At 48.1% G+C, this 18,829-nt stretch overlaps 1 protein-coding gene across 1 annotated transcript in view; it reads left to right on the top strand.

Moving 5' to 3' along the window:
• Positions 1–18,829, top strand: part of LOC145714071 (polyprenol dehydrogenase-like) — a 135,294-nt gene that overhangs the window by 22,081 nt on the left and 94,384 nt on the right. Inside the window, exons 2-3 of the mRNA XM_081793143.1 lie at positions 4,361–4,468; positions 11,094–11,162. Coding sequence (XP_081649269.1) covers positions 4,361–4,468; positions 11,094–11,162 — 177 coding nt within the window. The remainder of the gene's footprint in view (positions 1–4,360; positions 4,469–11,093; positions 11,163–18,829) is intronic.

Genomic DNA, 18,829 nt, shown 5'->3' on the forward strand with positions numbered 1-18,829 from the left:
CTGTTTGAAGACTGTTCCCATCACTCCTTCTGTGTCTTCAAAAGATGCCCCCGATGGAAGACGCGAGGAAGCCTTTGACGTGTGGTGCTGATTTAACACCCGTCCATTGAAAAGGTGGTGGGAGAGCCGTCTCTGGCATGTCTGCCCTTTTCTCTTTGGCTGCCAGGAAGCTCAAGGCGGAAATTGCTCTTGGAGCTCCGTGGGGGGGGGGGGGGTCTTACGATCGGCATAGATGCAGATGATTTTTAATCTTCCCAGGTGGTTCAGATCTATCTCTGGAACTGAGGTTGAGGATTTGATTTACTCCCCCCACCCCCTCCACACCCGTTATTAACATGCATCATATAAGCAACTTCCATAAATTATATTTCCACACCTTGAACATGGAGCCTGAAGTTTTTATCGTTTCAGATCGTTTGTGTTCATTTGGCTTAATCCTGGGAAGCTTTACAGCTCAGGATCTGTGTCTTTAACTTTGAAGTTAGGAAAATAGAAGGTGTTATTTTTCCAAAGAGCACATACTACGCACTAAGGGCAGAGGTAGTAACAGAAGGAGACTTTTAAACATGTCTTGCAGCGTAAGGGCACCAGGGTGGCTCAGTGGGTTCAGCTTCCGACTTCCGCTCAGGTCACAATCTCCCGGCTCGTGAGTTCGAGCCCCACGTCAGGCTCTGCACCGACAGCCTGCTTGGGATTCTCTCTGTCTCCCCCTCTGTGCCCCTCCCTGGCTCACGCTCTCGTGAAATAAGTAAATAAACTTAAAAAAAAAAAAAAAAAGATGCCTTGCAAAATTAAGTTTTGCATCGTAACTTTATATCCGGAAACAACACTCACGACCTTGAGGCACCTGGTACCTCCTATCACGCTTTTGGGGATTCTGGTATCTCAAAAATCACAGCCGGTGTTAAGTGAAGATTCGTTCGTGTATTTCCGTGGAAGCCTGGAAACTTGTCTCCCAACACAGCAGGGGTGAGTTTTCCCTGTAAACCCATCTCCTTGAGTCTTTATGAACCAGGGCATTTGTCTCGTTAGTGTTTCCCTGTCGGGCTGGTCATCACTGTTCTGATGGGATCGTCAACCCAAAGACCACCGCCGGGGCCATATGTTTGAGACAAAGTCTGGAATGGGAATGGCGTCCATATTGCACAGGGATCCTTCCCACCAGGAGACGGGCGTGGGCAGGACGCGTGTGATTAAGCTACGTTAAGGTTAATGCTGTGCTCGCTCAGGAAATGATTGATTTCAGAACAAAAGGAATTCATGTTCACGTCCATTCCAGAAACACGCAAAGCCACGAGGAAGGAAATTAAGTCAAGGTCGGTATTCTTACGACCTCTCTCCCGTGCGAAATTCTCAGTCACCGTTTCTTTCTTTCTTTTTTTTTTTTTTTAAGTTTATTTATTTTGAGAGCCAGTGGGGGAGGGGCAGAGAGAGAGGGACACAGAGAATCCCAAACAGGTTCGGAATCATTCTTCATTTCTTAAAATACTTCTCTCTCTTCCTCCGATTCCACTCACATGCCTACTAGACTGTTTCATATTGGCCGTGACCCTTGGGAGCTCTGTTTTTGTTTTTATTTTTTTTTCCACTTAAAAAAAATATTCCCTTTGTATTTTAGCTTAAATAATGTTTCTTCATGGTTATTCCTGAAGGAGAGACAGACAGAGTGAGAGCAGGGGAGGGGCAGAGAGAGGTGGAAACACAGAATCAGGCTCCAGGCTCCAAGCTGTCAGCACAGAGCCTGATGCAGGGGTTGAACTCATGAACCGTGAGATCATGACCTGAGCCGAAGTTGGATGCTTAACCGACTGAGCCACCTGGGGGGCCCCGACTTACCATACACATTTCATGTGTGTATATATTATATACGGATATATATCCTGCTTTCTGGTTTTTTCTCCGTAAGCAGCATGGCGTAGCCATTTCTGGGCAGGAAGTGTGTGTAAATGGGGAGGGTCTGGGGGCCTCGTCTGTTATGATTTAAGCGTTAAGCACTGCCCGTCAATCTCGCTTTGGGATGAAAGGTTAGGACTGCTTACAAAGACCTTGCCGTCTGCCTTTTGCTGGTGACCCTGAGCGCTGCGAGACGTCCTGTCCGGGTAAATACAAGGGTGTGCGTGTCCCCGCGTTGGGACACCAGGCTCCCCTCCTCTCTTGGACCTTGGGTCCTCACCTCTGTCACCTGTAAAAGGAACGTGGGACTGGACCGTCGCTCACGCATTTTCCCTGCAGAACCTCTCTGCGATCCTGCTGTCCTCCCATCCGTAGCCCATGAGAACAGCCCGGTTAAAAAGAGCGTGCATCCTGCTGGGACCTAAACCCCCCTGAGGGGAGGGCTCCCGGTTGTTGAGTGGAGCCTGCTGTGTAGCCTGAAGGAGTCGCACGGAGTGAGGTCCTTTAGAGAAGTTGCCCCAGCCAGACACACTCTTCCTGGTGGAGACTGTGTTTTCAAATGTTTCAACGTCCGTAGGGCGGGGAAGATATCCAGTTGGCCTGCTCAGGCTTTCCTTTGTAGGCTTAGTTCTCCATTTTAGGGACGAGAATGCCCGACCGTGGCGGCACGTGCCCGTGGAAGGAAAGTGGATTCCTGGAAGGATCTCCTAACACGGGGATCAAAGCTGGTCCTTGCCCAGCAGGTGCAATTCTTCACCTGCACTTGGGCCACGCTTGCAGGGCTGCTGACTGTTGGTTCCCTGTGTGATCGCACAGACCGAAGGTGGGCGGGGAGACCCCAAGGTGTGGACGTGGGGCAGGCTGTACATCCCTACGCACGGGGACGCAGGCTGCGGTGACGATCCTTGGCTTCACCTTGGAAGCGTGTGCTGTATCTCCAAGGGAGATTTTTTAGAAGTGATTTTGCGGGACCACACGATGAATGCCTTTCGTGTTGCACAATGTATTGGTCAGTGCCCCCACCCACATCGGGACCGTCCCCTTTCAAATTCCTACCCACAATGCCAGGCACGTGTGCCATCCAAGTGGATGCACTTTTGCTACTCGGATGGTACCTCAGGGGCTTTTCACAAGTATTTTTCTTATTCGGTACAAACCCAAAGGCCGTTATAAAGACCATGCCGTATGTTTTCATATACACGGTGATCTTTGCCCCTTTTTCGTTATGGACTGTTTTTTTCCTTGATTTTTAACAACTCTTACAAACAAGAAAATACCTCTTTGCATGTGATAGGATTGCAATTTTTTTTTTTCCAGTTTATCATTTTTTTTTCCAACTTTGCTTTTGGTGTCTTTTTTTTTTCCACCAGTGAAATTTGTTTACTTAATTTTTCCCACGTTTGACTTATAATTAGGGATGGCTTTTTGTACTCTGAGATTAAAGATAAATGTATTTATGCTTTTTTTTGTAATATCTTCATTGTGTGACTTCTTCTTCTTGGTTGTTTGATGTGGTATGGGAAAACCATATGGGTTTGGGTCTAACTTCTCTTTTTTTGCCCCAATGTCTATTTAGGTGACCCAACACCATTTATTAAAACGTTCATCTTGGTCACCTTTTTCGTACGCTGAAGCTCTCCTCGCTGGCCAGTTCCTGGAGGAGGAGCACGCTTTTCAAATGCAAACCAACCCGTCCACAGCCCTCACCCCACTGCCTCCAAGACCCCACTCTGGGCCACCATCCACATTATCCCCCCAGTCAGTGCAGGGCCAGGGACCCACAACTAGGACAGCCCCTACCACCTGGAGAGCGCTGAAATCACCCACACTAGCCCAAGCGAAACCAGCTTAGCCTGATTACCTCACCCATTTCTTTGCACGATAAAGGCTCGAGTCCACGTTTCCTAGTCTGTCCGCGTCCTGACCCACCTGCTGCTTCCCCGTGGGGCCCCGCGGCGTGGCGTGCCCCCTCCTCTTGGGCAGTGTGATCAGGAAACTTCTTTTTCACTGGCAAGCAGTCACCCCCCAATCTGCTGCCCTTCTCCGTCCTTGGGCAACAGTAAAGCCTACACTTCCGACCCAAATACTCCCTGCCTGGTGTTGCCTGGGAACGTTTGCCCTGGACTCCCGTCCGCGGTTGTGAACACGACACCCGCGTCTGCTCAGGACCTTCCTGCCTGTCGCTGTGCTGCTATTCCAGTCGGTTCCTGCCACAGCCTCCCTGGGGTCAAGGGAGACGTTACAGGTGTCTCTCCCCAGGCTGTAATCGCTCATGACTGCTCCCCCCCCCCCCCCCCCCGCCACGGTTCCGAGCCTGCGGGGAACCCACGAGGAACCAAACCACACGCACCGCACCACGCCTCTCCTGGCCTGTCCACGTTCTCCCGTGGCGGGGTTCTGATGCACGTGCGCTCTGCCTGTCAGCCTCACGTTGATGTTTTTGTCTCTGGTTCTGTTTCCCCTGCAGTTTTTCCCCCACAACCCGACCGTGTGGCCATAGTGACCGGAGGCACGGATGGCATCGGCTATGCCACGGCGAGGCAGCTGGCGAGGCTCGGCATGCACGTGATCATAGGTGACGATTGCATTTTTGGCTAATGTCAGGGAGCCAGAAGCTCACGCGTGTCTGCATGCAGACAGTCATTTGCTCGTGGGTGCGACGGTCCTTTGCGCAAAACACCTACGCGTGTCCTCTTTGCATCCCCAGTCCTACTGCATTAGGACCCACCTTAGTGACCTCATGTTACCTTAATCCCCTCTTTAAAGGCCCACCCCCAAACACAACCACATTCTGAGGACCTAGGGCTCAGGGCTTCAGCGTATGAGCCTGGGGAAGACACAACGTAGTCCGTACCAGACTCTCAGCCTGTGTTCACAACGCTGGCTTCCTCTGCTGCCAGATCCTATAGACACTGTATTTTCCCTTCTCCTATTCCAAACTCTCTCTGTTCCTTATCCCGGCTTCTAACTCCTCTTTGAAAATGAAGGGATTTTCCTTGCCTGGAAAAAGAGAGAGTTCCAAGGACCCATTTTGCTTTTGTTTAATTGTTCCAGGGAACTGGGGGTAGAATTTGTAATCAGCTGGCAAAAACGCTATGTGCACATCAGCTTTGGGGGAAAAAAAAAAAAAAAAAACAAGCACTCAATGCTAATTATGTTCTCTTTTTTTTTTTTTTTTTTGAGAGAGAAAGAGAGTGCCTATGCCAGCAGGGGACGGGCAGAGGGAGAGACAGAGAGAGAGAGAGAATCTTAAGCAGGCACGGACCCTGACATGGGGCTCGAGGTCACAACCGCGAGATCATGACCTGAGCCACAATCAAGAGTCAGATGTTTAACTGCTGACCCAGGTGTCCCACTAACTACGTCCCATACTGACATCATCTGCATTTAATTACTCCCTTTTATGGTGTCTGTTTATATATAAATCGTATTACACGTCTCGTTTTAGCTGTTAAGGGTTGCTTTCCACTTGAGACTTTCCAAATAACACTACGCATGGTCGTTTACTGAGCCATTAGTGATTTCTTTCTTCCTTTCTCCCATTTTTTCCTGTATGTTTTGCCCGCTACCATCTGTCGAAGGGTGGTTTTGGATCAGAAGGTCTAGTCGAGGCTGGGTATTTCCACATGAATGTGTTTTGTTCCTTCCTGGCTCTTCTGAGCTCAGGACACAGTCACGTTTCCCCTTTCCCAGTCCTTGGACACTGTTGGCATCCAGTTCTGCTTAAATGCATTAATATGAAAAATATGAATCCATTACGAAAATCCATTAATCCACGAAAATCCATTAATATTATAAACCAAAGGATACTGAGGTACAGATATAAAGATATGTAAGAACACAAACTCATCACGTAATGGCATGCATTAAGTGAGCTCCTGGAGGGTTCAGCGACACCTACGATTGGCCCCTGTGAGGATCTGAAGCTTTATTTTGAGCCAGCTTCAACACGTGAACCCTGTTCTGAAAGTGTATCTGGTTTCTGGCGGTGGCCAGGTCATAGACCCTGCCCAGACTTCTGTGTCTTGTCCACATTCTTAGGGGTTGGCCACCATGATATGGGTGATTGTTGATGTTGAAACTCACAGTCCTGAGTTCCATGGAGGATGTCTGGGGTGGGGGGCTCTTGACCCACATGGGGAACCCGAGGTCCAGCCAGCGTGGCCTTCTGTTTTCTTTGACCCACGTGGGTATACTCAGGGATTCCTTCGGTCCCGTAACCAAACAGACTCATACTCCTACATGTGAATCTTTTCTTACGCTTTTGCAAAACATGACTCCGCAGTTTAAAATTGTGTGTGTGTGTGTCACATGGCCTTTCCCACATTTCACTTTTTGAAAACCTATGGTTTCTTACAGTGATTCCTTCCTCACGGACCCACGTAGGCATCTCCCTGTCATGCACAATCGGGTCTGTTGAACGGAACATATTTCTCAGGCTTTCGGGCGGGTGGATTACTTCCTGGTCTACCTCACCGTTTTCTTTCCTCGTCAGAGTGTTGTTTTTCCTTCAGGGATGCGTCCAAGTGCCCGTTGTCTGCATAGATGGGGAAATGTTTGAACAGTTTTTGACAAGTCCTTGCACGGGCTGTCTTTACCAATGTCTGCATCTTCCCTCGCAGATGAAGAGGGGTTGTTTGCAGATGTGGGGGTCTTACAGGAGAGAGGGCCTGTCTGAGTGTGCATTTCTAGACGTCTTCTTCAGTTTTAGCACCTCTGTGATGTGTTTATGTCTCCCTGGGACCTGAGCACATCAGGGGACAGGGCATGTGAGCAGACAGACTGGGTCCTCTAGGAGACTCCTGCTGTATCTGGGATTTCTGCCACTATGTGGAATGACTTGATCAAAGTGACATCAGCTCTTGAACACAAGGAGAAATAGGTGCCCTCTGAGGGACTGCTGAATTTAGGCTAGTGGCAGAAGGAAGCTGGTGGAGCAGGACAGGGAGGGAACGTCTGGTCTGAGAAAAGACAGAGGCTGTCATCCAGCCCTCGTTATCTCTGCCCTTGTGACTTCTCCAGTGCACTTGTCTGTTTCATCTTCTTAATTACTTATGAAACTGGGCAATGTTGCAATGCGAACAAAAATCATTCCATTCCTGTGCTGTTTGTTGCAGTGTGGTGGTTTAGGTCATGATGACATCTAGTTGATTAGGAGATCATGAGGTCTAGTTGGGTTGGGTCATGATGAAGTCTAGTTGGGTTAAGTGATGATGAGGTCTAGTTGACTTATATCATGCTGAGGTCTGCTTGGGTTATATCATGTTGAGGTTTAGTTGACTTATATCATGATGAAGTCTAGATGGGTTATGTCATGATGAGGTCTACTTGGTTAGGTGATGATGAGGTCTAGTTGACTTATATCATGATGAGGTTTAGTTGACTTATATCATGATGAAGTCTAGATGGGTTATGTCATGATGAGGTCTAGTTGGTTAGGTGATGATGAGGTCTAGTTGACTTATATCATGATGAGGCTTAGTTGACTTATATCATGATGAAGTCTAGATGGGTTATGTCATGATGAGGTCTAGTTGGTTAGGTGATGATGAGGTCTAGTTGACTTATATCATGATGAAGTCTGTATGGGTTACGTCATGATGAGGTCTAGTTGGGTTGGGTGATGATGAGGTCTCCTTGGGTTATGTCATGATGACCTTCCTTGGGTTGGGTCCTGATGAGGTGGAGTTGGGTTACTTTATGGGGAGGTCACATTGGTGTAGGTCATGCTGAACTCTAGTTGAGTGAGCAGTATGTCATACAGACACAATGCAGTGACAGCATGTGAGCAAGCATGTGGCACCCATGCATGCAAGGACTGGAACCCTGATTGTTACCACCTCCTCATTTAGGTGATGTTTGCTGAGCACCAGGAACATCCCTGCTGGCAGCAAAGTTCTCATTTTCTTGAGCAAAGCAGAGTAAGCTCCACCTGTGCTCTTTTCCACAGAGCTTCTGATGTCTGCGTTTACACCTTCACCATGGGTCACAGTGTGACCCTCTCCGTCAGTCCGATCGAGTGTGGAATCTTCCCTGCTTCCCGAGTCTTTCAGGGCGTAATTGCCTGCATTCCGAGAGTGGCAATTTGTCATTTTGTGTGACAGTTGGATACAAGGCCACTTAATGAAATACCGTCATCGGACACTTTAACACAAATGTCGTATTAAGTAAAAAAGAAGACGTGTATATTCAGAAATTTCAAATTTGCTAATCCTGCGTCTGCTCATGTTTAGAGAATAATCAATTACTTACTAAAAAACTGAAAACAGAACTTGGGTTTAAGTCAAGCACGTTAATATTGCTGTACATCCATTAATTAGTTTCTCCCCTGCTCACAATATCTTAGTTATTATTGTTTCAGAACACTATTTTGGCGGAAGATGTTTGTTCCTAAGTCTTCATGACCAGCCATCTAAGGCGGAGACCAAGGGCCAGTAAATATTCTTTCTGTGATGGGCCAGATAACAAATATTTCCGTAGGTGTGTTTCTCCCGATCAGTTCCGCCTTCATAGCAACAAAGTGGTCACTGCCAGTATTTAAAGCTACAGACATAGCTGTTTTTTTTTTTTTTTTTTTTCCTTTTTACAACAAGGGGACCTTCAGATTTGGCCCTAGGCTCATAGTCTGCTGACCTTGGTTTAGGCTCAGCATCTTACAAAAACCCCACACAAACAGATGGAAGTTACATTGCGTCTTGTAGACTCTCGAAATCCAGTGGATAGGATGCCGTCCAAAGAGAGAGAAGTGACTCAGTGCCTTGTCGACGTTATGGGTAGGACGTCTGTGGGACGCGTGGCACGTGGAAAACTTAGCCCTCCAGAGGAAAGACTTGTAGACGGCAGACCCACTGTGTCTGTGCCCAGTAGCATCCTGGTCGAATTCTATCTGTTTTGCAATGTGTGCTCAGTAAACGTAGGAAAGACCTTTACCAAAAACGTGCCTGAGAAAGCGAGGCACGACCAGTCATGACCAGTTCCCCCTGCTGGTCGACGGCCCTCCTTTCTCTGGCCCTTTCTGTCTTTTTCGGGAACGTAGAGGTTCTATCCCACTTCCTGCGAGCTTCCACTGGACCACCCCTTGATGCCAAGATGGCAAATGCCAGACGCTTGGGCCCAGCAGCAGGTGGCTATTTAATATTTAAAAATTGCATGGGATTTCACAAGTGAGCTCCTGCACGCATGTGTGCAAACAGCACGCAGAAATGCCTCTGAAAATGATGGCTTGGTAATCTATTCTCATTGCGATTTTCAAGATGGTTCTAGCCCAGAGCACACCCAGCCGGCAGGGGCGGGACCCGGGTGAGAAGGTGGTAGGAGCCAGCCCCCTCCCTTGGGACATGCTGGACCCGGGCCACCTGGCCGTGCTCAAGGCTCTAGAAGCTTCACGCCCACACCTGTGGTCCTCAGATGCCAGGTCTAATCCCCTTCTGTGGAAGCGCTCCCATGACTCACCCCTGCAGGGACTTTCTGGGTTAGCTCATCCCTCCAAGGAGCTGAAAATCTGTCTCCAGTCCAGTTGCTTGTGAGCACTGGTGTGTGGGCAGGCAGGGTCTCCCGAGCGTCTCCCCCACAACAGCAGCCCCGCCAGGCACCCCTTAATAGCAGGACTCTGTGCTTAGGGACATTCGGAAAATAGTAGTACCCCAGCCTGCAACTGTCAGTGCACATTTACTTAGGAAGACAGTGAAGAAACCTTATTCACTATTTTAATCCCAAATTTCATAGTCTGTAATTAAAAAAATTGTTTTGTTTTTCATTTTTAATTTGTTTTTAGTTTTCTTAACATTTATTTATTTTTGAGAGAGAGAGAGAGACAGAGGGTGAGCAGGGGAGAGGCAGAGAGAGAGGGAGACACAGAATCCGAAGCAGGCTCCAGGCTCCGAGCTGCAAGCACAGAGCCTGACGTGGGGCTCGAACCCACGAACCGTGAGATCATGACCCCAGCCGAAGTCAGCTGCTTAACCGACTGAGCCACCCAGGCGTCCCTATTTAATTTTAATTTAATTTAATTTAACTTCATTTAATTTTATTTTACTTCATTTTGTTATTTTTTATTTTATTTATTTTGTTCTACAGTCTTTTTAAAAAAAATTTGTTTCTTTACATTTATTTTTGAGAGAGAGAGAGAGAGAGACAGAGTGTGAGCAGGGGAGAGGCAGAGAGAGAGGGAGACACAGAATCCGAAGCAGGCTTCAGTCTCCGAGCTGTCAGCACAGAGCCCATTGTGGGGCTCGAACCCACCAGCTGTGAGATCATGACCTGAGCCGAAGTTGCATGCTCAACCGACTGAGCCACCCAGGTGCCCCTCAATTATTTTTTAAGTAGGCTCTCCCAGGGACTTGAACTCACAACCCTGAGATTAAGAGTGGTATGGCCCACGGATGAGCTGGCCGTGGCCCCGTGTCGTCCGTATTTCAGCCATGACACCCCTCACACACAAAATACATGCCGCAGCCCTTCTACACTCACGTTCGGGAAAACCACACCTGCCGAGTTTTCACGGGGTCACCAATAAGGAAATGGGAAATCCCACGTACGTAGCGGGCACATCCCGTGATCAGTTTTACAGATCACACCACCAATGAGTGGACGGCCGCTGGGGTGGCTCAGTCGTTTGAGCATCTGACTCTTGATTTCGGCTCTAGGTCATCTCGCAGTTCATGAGTTGGACCGCCAAGTTGGGCTCTGCACTGACCACGGAGCCTGCTTGGGATTTTCTCTCTCTCTCTCTCTCTCTCTCTCTCTCTCTCTCTCTCTCTCCCCTCCTCTCCCTGGCTCTCCCCGCCCACCCCCTTGACCACCCCGGCAAAAAAAAAAAAAGTTTCTTCGAAAGTTGTATTTCTGATTTCTGCTCTGTCCTTCCCGTCAACATTTCTATGCCTACGTGATTCTTGGCTTGCCCCCAACCCCTGACGGCGTGCGTTGAACCACCAGGCACCCCACGCCCCTGTAATCACCATTAAGGAAGATGTCAAACAAACGCGTGCACCTTGTCCATCCAGGGTGAAGGAGAGGCTTCCTCAGTTGGTAGGTTGACTTGGCGGGAAGGGATCCACAAGCCCATTCGGCACCAGGGCAAGAAGAGAAGCCATAAAGAGCCCACCCCAGGGCTGAGTTTTGCGTCTCAAAACAATATTATCTCGTGCTCGGTTGCACCTGAACAGCCTTCCCACTGCTTATATCTTCTCTTTTCCTTTTAGCCGGAAACAATGACAGCAAAGCCCAAGACGTTGTGCGGAGACTAAAAGAGGAGACGTCGAATGACAAAGGTACTTCTCGTAGCCCAACGGCTCTCTGCCTTGGTCCGAGTTGGTGTTTGTGGCTGAGCTGCAGACCCGGGCATGGGATCGGGGATGCGGGAGGTGGAGGTGACTCGGGGCTGGGGGATGTCTCTCCCTCCTGTGCGTTTCCTTTGGGGATTTCTGGTCGCCACTGGAGAGTGACGAAGGACAGCAAACGTTTCACCCGTGGTTGCATTGCTCTGTGTAGGCAGCTCCTGCGGACGCGTTGGAATGTGCTGGTCGGTTGCATCCTTGTGACTTGGGGACCTTGTTGTCATTCTGTGTCTGTCTTCTCTGCACATGTCTTCTGTATGTTGAGATTCGGGTGTGGATGTGGAAAGCCAGAGCGTTCGGGGGACAGCACTTGGTCAGCTCCTCTGTGCTGGAGGGGAGGCCGCCCAGGGTGTTGGGATGGGCGAGGCAATGATTCCAAATCACCCAGGATGGTGCGATCACTTCCGAGAGCAGGCTCACCCCTGCCCTCAAAGCTGATGGGTACTCCAAGTGGGAACTGATTCATAGTGTTTGTGGTCTCCGCGATGACTGAATGTGTCTGTAGGGTGGGTGGTGGAGGAAACTGGTCTGAGCCAGACACACACACACACTCAGAAACACACACACACACACACACACTTTATGCGTTAATCTTGTGTGTGTTGAATCAGATAAGAAAGCAACACCGTATTAGTTTTATAACATACGAAGCTGGACCCTTGGAAGGAGTCGGTCAGTGGAGGGCCTCCCAACACATCAGGGGGAGGATGCTGGGGCTTGGCCATGTGGGGGCAGTTGGGTGGTAGTCCTTGAACAGACTTTCACTTTGGCTGGATCTGCATCCAGTCTCAGAGGCCCCCGGAGATGCTGTCCATGCAGCCCGGGGCCATTGCCTGCCCTGTAGGTCAGCAGGTACACAAGCAGCTCCCGCCAGTGGCTGGCTAGGGGGAAATGCATTTCCCTATCCCTGGGTGGCCATCCATCCACCATGTACCATCCATCCATCCCCTATCCATCCCCCTATCCATGCATCCATCCATCCATCCATCCCCCATCCATCCATCCATCCACACATCCATTCACTCATCCATCCATCCATCCATCCATCCATCCGTCCGTCCGTCTTCCTGCAATCACAGAACACCCTGTCTAGCTCAGGATGCTCTCCAGCACTGAGCTCAGTTGGAGACACTTCTCTCCAGACCAGCCGGCACCCACTGGAGCCCGCGAAATTCTTGCCCACATACTCCCAGTAACACGAGTTGGCACGGGGCCCATGGGAACCACACTTACTCATGGCTTATGGCTCTTCCTTGACTTCCTGCATTGGGTAATTGTGTCTCTGGCAATTTTTTTTTTTTTTTTTTTTCGAGCAAGCAAGCACACATGTTAACAACATTGCACAGATTACTGTCCAGAGCACTGTGATTTCTCAATACCTAGTTTCTCTCCAGCATACCTCCACCCCCTCTCTGGACTTAATCCAGGAAAAGAAAAATCTAAGTTCTTGGTTGCATGCTTCGTCCTCCTTACTCTCCCATACTTTCTGCTTTTGAAGTCATGGTCGGTTGAGATCCTACTTTGTGTTGATATGGGAGGCTATCCACATACCAACCGTCAACTAGCTGAGCTCTTGGAAGGATAAGTTAATGACTGTTTTGAGGAACTGAGATAATAGGGCTCATTTCTCCACCAAGAGATTTTCCAGGGACAAGAGTTTCAATACGTGGTCATCATGTAGCCATGGTGCCAATGTCTTTATTGCTCTTGAGCAATACCCTGCTGACCAAAGCTGTCTCATTTGGAGCAAATACTCTTGCTCTGTGACCAAAAAAAAAAGCAAATAAATGGAATAACATCAAATGGCATAAAATGAAATAAGACAAAAAATAAAAATACAAAACCCAACACCACCACACAAGCAAACAACAGAAAGTCATAACAGCATCCCAGTGAATCCAAGTGGGACTAGAGAATTTAAATCCTCTTAAAAAGACTGCAAGAATGTAATTGTGTTTTGGACATTTGCCGTAGGCTCACACAAGCCGCGATGGAATCCTAAACCTTCAGCGTAATCCCACTGGAGATACGGTGTCTGTGATCTTTTCCCTAAAAGGCTTTACTTTGCGTTCTTCAGAAATGTCTTCCTGACCAGTTTCCACCTTTCCTAATGCCATTCTGCCAGCATAAATCTCTCTCTGTCTTTAGTGAGCAGAGGGGCCAGCTGTTGGATTCACGGGATACTTAGGTATTACATCCGGTTTGCTTTCCTTAAGAGAAAACAGCACTCAGTTTTGTTTTTTTTTTTTTTATAAGCTTCACCTGTGCCAGGAAAAGTCAGTTGGGTCCACTTCCCGGCGAGATGGCAATACATCTTTGTGAACGTCTGGGTCATCCAACTCACTATAAAATACTTAAATTGGTCATGGAAGCAAAAGATACCATGACATCAGTTCGGTATTCGTTATGGTGACAGGAAGTGGCGTCTCTGGGTAGGAATCTACTGCTCTGTCATCCAAGAGAGATTCATATCTTGAACGTAGACTTATCTTGAGGCGAGTAGACACCTACCATTTTTCTTCTACTCATAGACTCTCTGATTTTCTGGAGGGATCCTTCTGGAGCTTGGTCCATTGCGAAAAACTTGACTGAGTGTTGATTGCATGGGTTTTGTTTTTCTCCCCACCACGTGTGGGTTTTCTTTATAGCATAGAGTTCTCGACACCTAATACCTATAGCGTGAAGTGCTTGACGTGCGTTGGCTGGCCGACACTCCGTGTATCGCCAAGAGTAGTTTGAACAATGTTCCGGGTGTATATTTAGGTCTGGTGTATGTTCAAGACCACCTGTCTTCCCTACATACCATGAAATGCCCCTTATTGTCATGAATTTTTCAAACTAAAGTCCTATTTTTTTTTTTACCTTACAATTTTAATTTAGCATCCTGAGCTAGTCAAGGAGCACGTATGCTAGCTAGCCAGGCAACAGCCAGGCAGACAGACAGACTGCTGGTTTCCTGTGGGTAATTAGAAGGCTTTAGAAGGTCACTGTGTCTTTCCTGAAGGCGCAGAAGGAGACGCTCAGCACGTTCTGAAAATTTAATCGGCTATTATAGCTGTCATCTTGTTCCTTACATTAAAGGCTCTTCATTTCCCGGAGTTTGCAACGATCAATTCTAACCTTTTGAACCACTCGCAAGGTGAGTTCTATGAGAGAGGGCGATTGTCTGCCTGATTGCCTTAGCGCCTCTATAAATAACGGCAGGATTTTTTAAAAAAATCCCGCAAGGAAGAATTTTCCTCCTCACCTTGCCTGCCACATTCTGTGTCTGCCTCCAATAATTTATGGAATACTTTCACTCCCCACAGTGTCATTGGCCATTTAATTTCCACGTTTGCTTTGGACACATCTTAGATGGTTCCTTTGAACACAGCTCAAGATGCTCCGTGCATCCAAGGTCAGTGATGGGACATCACCCACATGAAACCGTTTCAAAAAAAAAAATATTCTAGAAATGTTACTTCTGTGTTTTTCCCTCTGGGGGAAATCAAGTGGATTCTAGGGGAGATAGAAAATATAGTCAGAAAGGGCTTTATTTATTGATTTTTTAAAGCGTGCAGTGTTCTCTAAAAGGAATAGCCACATAATTTCCATGATGCGTGGTTTTCAGTAGGCAGAAGCCATTGTGTTAGCGAGGTACAAGTCCATCAGATGCCCTGCTGCTAGATGCTGTAACGCCTTACCGCCAGGAGAGTCCCGGGAAGGTGCTGGAGTGCCTTGGAGATAAGTTTTTATATTTCCTGTATTTTCAGGTTTTATCTTAAAGGATTTTCTCATGCACCCACGTGGCCCTGTCTCCAGAGAGACCATTAACCACGTGTTCTGCTCATCACAAACTTCCGTACCTTTCCTGTGTCGGAAAGTCTCGCCACTTGGCCTGCGTGTTTCGAAAGCTATTTTCGGTGGATGCAGAATTCCACGTTGAAAACATCCTGCGATGCCCCCAGGATGTTAAACGTGTTCTGACACGGACCTTTGTCACTTGGGATGAGAAGTCAGCTATAATCATTGTCAATGTTTCATGAATATAAGTGTCTTGTCCAGTCTTTTCTGTTGTCTTCTTCATTTACTTTCTGTTTTCAGAAGTTTGCGAATATGCCTAGGTGGGTCCCTTTTTCTCTCTGTGTTTAGCCTGTTTGGGGTTAAAAAGCTTTCTCTATCTGTGTAGTTGGCTGTGATAAAATTTAGTGAATTTTCAGCCATTTTTTTTTTTTTCCAAAAAAATTTTCTTCTTTCCATCGTGTCCTTATGAGTCTACGATCACACATACGTTAGGTCGCATCACGCTGTCTGGCCGTTGTATCATTGAGCACAGTTCGTGTTATCCCAGCTTTCAAAAATTTTGCTCTGTGCGTCAGTTTGGATGATTTCTATGGACCTACCTCAAGTTCACCAAATTGTTTTTTCAGTCGTGTGTGTTGTACTCTTACCCCCATGATTGGATTTGTGATTTGAGCCAAACAAACTGTGTTTCTCAGCTTTTGGGTTTCCAGTTGGTTGTTTTTAGTCTACATATTTTTCCTGGTGTTTCTTGTATCTTCATCCTTGATGTCCGTCTGCAATTGTAGGCTCCTGCATACGTAGTAGTTATTTTGAAGTTCTCTTCTGAGACTTCTAACATCTGTATCATCTCTGGGTCTGTTTCTATTGATTTTCCCCCTCTTGATGGCAGGTTGACTACATGTTTCTTTGTTTTGTTTTGTTTTTTAAATTTTTTAATGTTTATTTTATTTTTGAGAGAGAGAGAGAAAGAGACCGAGGGGGGAGGGGCAGAGAGAGAGGGAGACACAGAATACGAAGCAGGCTCCAGGCTCTGAGCTGTCAGCACAGAGCCTGACGCGGGGCTCGAACTCACAAACTGGGAGATCATGACCTGAGCCGAAGTCAGACGCTCAACCGACTGAGCCACCTAGGCACCCCTCATTTTCTTGTTTCTTTGTACGTGATTTTTATTGTGTATTAGTCACCGTGAATGATCCCTAGTACGGATTTTGGATTCTGTTATCTTCCTCTGAAGAATGTTGAGATTTGTAGCAAGCAATGCTATGATTTGCAGGATACCTAGATCTTGTGGGAGCTCAACTAAAGGTCTCGTTAATCACGAGTCTATTTCAATGTTGCCCTTGGGCCTTGGATGGAGCTCTTAATCTTGAGACACAGCCCTTTCTTCAAAGATCTGGACCATCTCAGGTTTCAGGTGAGAGTCCAACGTGCTCACTAAGTCCTTCCAACTTGGCAGGACTTAAATGTCATCTTGTCTCCCCATCACCAGGCAGCAGCTGAAACTTCTCTCCTCACCTTTCAACCTGCCAGCTGTTGTTTGCTTCCGAGTTCCCTGATGTCTCAAGTTGGAGCCTTTGAAATTCATTACTCAGCCGAGGGTTCTGCGGGAGTTTCTACCCACATTTTGATTCTCTGCCCATCCCCCCACCCCCGCCCCATGGCCTTTCAGTGCCGTAGATTCCAGCTGCGTTAACAGCCCCAAACTCTGCCCTTTGAGTCCTCAGCTCATCTCTCTCTGACTTTCTGAGTAAGCTCTGCACCTGTGCACCTTGCAACCTGAGAAGTACCCCCGGGGTGGGCAGTGGGGAGAGGTGGGAAGGAGAAATGAGAACTGTCTTGGGCATACCAGGATCTGTGGTGATTCTCTGCTAAGCTACAGAGGTGAGGAGCCTGAACAAAAGAGAACATTAATCTGCTTTATGTTGGCAATTTCCATAATGAGGGAAACAGCCAACATCGTGTTGGATACTTGCTGTCTACCAAGTAATGTAAAAAGCTCGTTACATGTATTGACTCACGTTTCCTGTCCTTTGAGGTAAGTATGACCACTAGATGTGTTTTCCAAATGAGGAAAGTGGGGCCGTAAAGCGTTTAGGGTAGTGGCTGTCCTTCACGTACTTAGTAAGTGGAGGTGTTGGGATTTGAACTCGACGTCCAGGAATGAACTCAGAAATAAGTGAGATCCTTGGGGGTGGGGAGATGGGGCGGGGTGGAGAGTGGCAGGGAGGAGGAAGAGAAAGAAATAGCTGAAGCGTCTTGGCAGATGGGAGTTGCGTTGGGTGCCCATCGGCCGGGGTCTTCTAAGAACGCTGGTTTGTGTAGTGTAGTCTGTTCTGTCCCCCGGAAGACCTGTTACATACTCACCTGGCTTGTAGGTGAGTGTGTGCTGTGGGTTCACATGTGTGTGAGGACAAAGGTAGCATTCCGTGCCTCCATCAATGGGACAAAATGATGGCAAGAAAGACACAGTGGCATGACCACCCTTTCCCTCTTCATGTCCGGAGAAACTCAGCAGGGTAGACCACCCGCCCCCCCAAGAGCCCTGAAAGTGCCCCCAAGAGCTGGGGAGCTCACGACCAGGGCTCGGATCCTTCAAATCCGGAACGTCACCCCAGGAGGAAGCGTGAGCCAGCTGCCGTTGGGTTCTGTGTATGTATCATCGACCCGCACGGCGTTGGGTTTTCCCTTTCGCTTCTGCCTAGCGTCTTTCTGTCCCCCGTTTTATCCTGTTGGACGTCTTTCTCTGTTAACAACTAGAAGGGCTTATTTTTGTGGCCATCTACCCCTCCATTGTGGAGACGCACCAAACCCTTTGCCTAATTTCTTATCAACGCATCTTTTTAGAAGTTTTCGTTACCGTTCATGCTTGACGGCCTTGTATCTTTGCACGCTTTTTCACATTCCGTGTGTTTTCCTACGGAACTGCTCATCTGGGTGATGATTGGCCACTCGGCGGAGCCACGTTGGAAGAGGGCGGAATGTGCCCAGTGACATGGGGTCTTTGCAACAGCTTGCTGTGGGAGCCCGAGGTAGGGATGCCTCTCTGCCTGGGTTATTGGGCTGCCCGTCTCCGCGTGCCCTGAGTAGCCTTCTTATGTGGAGCTCACCTACACGGACTGGGCAGCTGTGTCTTGGGGCTGCTTCAGCATTTTTCTGCTTCCCTAACATATGTGTCATCGCTCCCCAGCCCAGAACCTGCCGATAAGCCCGGGCATGGACGGGGAAGGTTTCCCCTGGGGTTGAAGTGCTTGGCATACCTGTCCCTCGGTCACTTACTTCATCGCCATCCCAGGCGTGGGCTTTGCCTGTCACACACCTGCCCTGACTTGTCCTTTGAGCGTTCCAAGTATTAACTGATGACGTGTTTTCACCCGTCCGTGCTGGAGAGACAATGAAAGGGTTGATGTGGTCGCCCGGGATGGCAAGGATTTCCTAAATGTGCCGTCTTTGAGCTGGCTTCCCGTCTCCAGTTTTCCGGGGGTGCACCTGTGTGTAGGAATCTCATCTTACAGACTGACCCTTCCTAGTCAGAGCAAATTCCATACCTAATCTGCTTATACGATGAAAGATCAGAATGCATTTTAAAAACTTCCTTTTGGGAAACAAGTCACAAAAAGCCCTCTTACCTGAAACGCACCTCGAATCTCTGGTTTTATTATAAAATAAAATGATCAGATTTTAATTGTGGAGTTTGAAGGCTTATAGAAAATTGAGCACAAAATGTGGAGAATGGCCGTCCACCGGCCGCCATAGTTTGGATGATTATTAACATCTTGCATGTAGAGGGCCCATCTGCTAGAGTCAGGGGAGAATACAGA

Source organism: Panthera onca, chromosome X, assembly GCF_046562875.1.
Source record: "Panthera onca isolate mPanOnc1 chromosome X, mPanOnc1 haplotype 2, whole genome shotgun sequence".
NCBI classification, from domain to species: Eukaryota; Metazoa; Chordata; class Mammalia; order Carnivora; family Felidae; genus Panthera; species Panthera onca.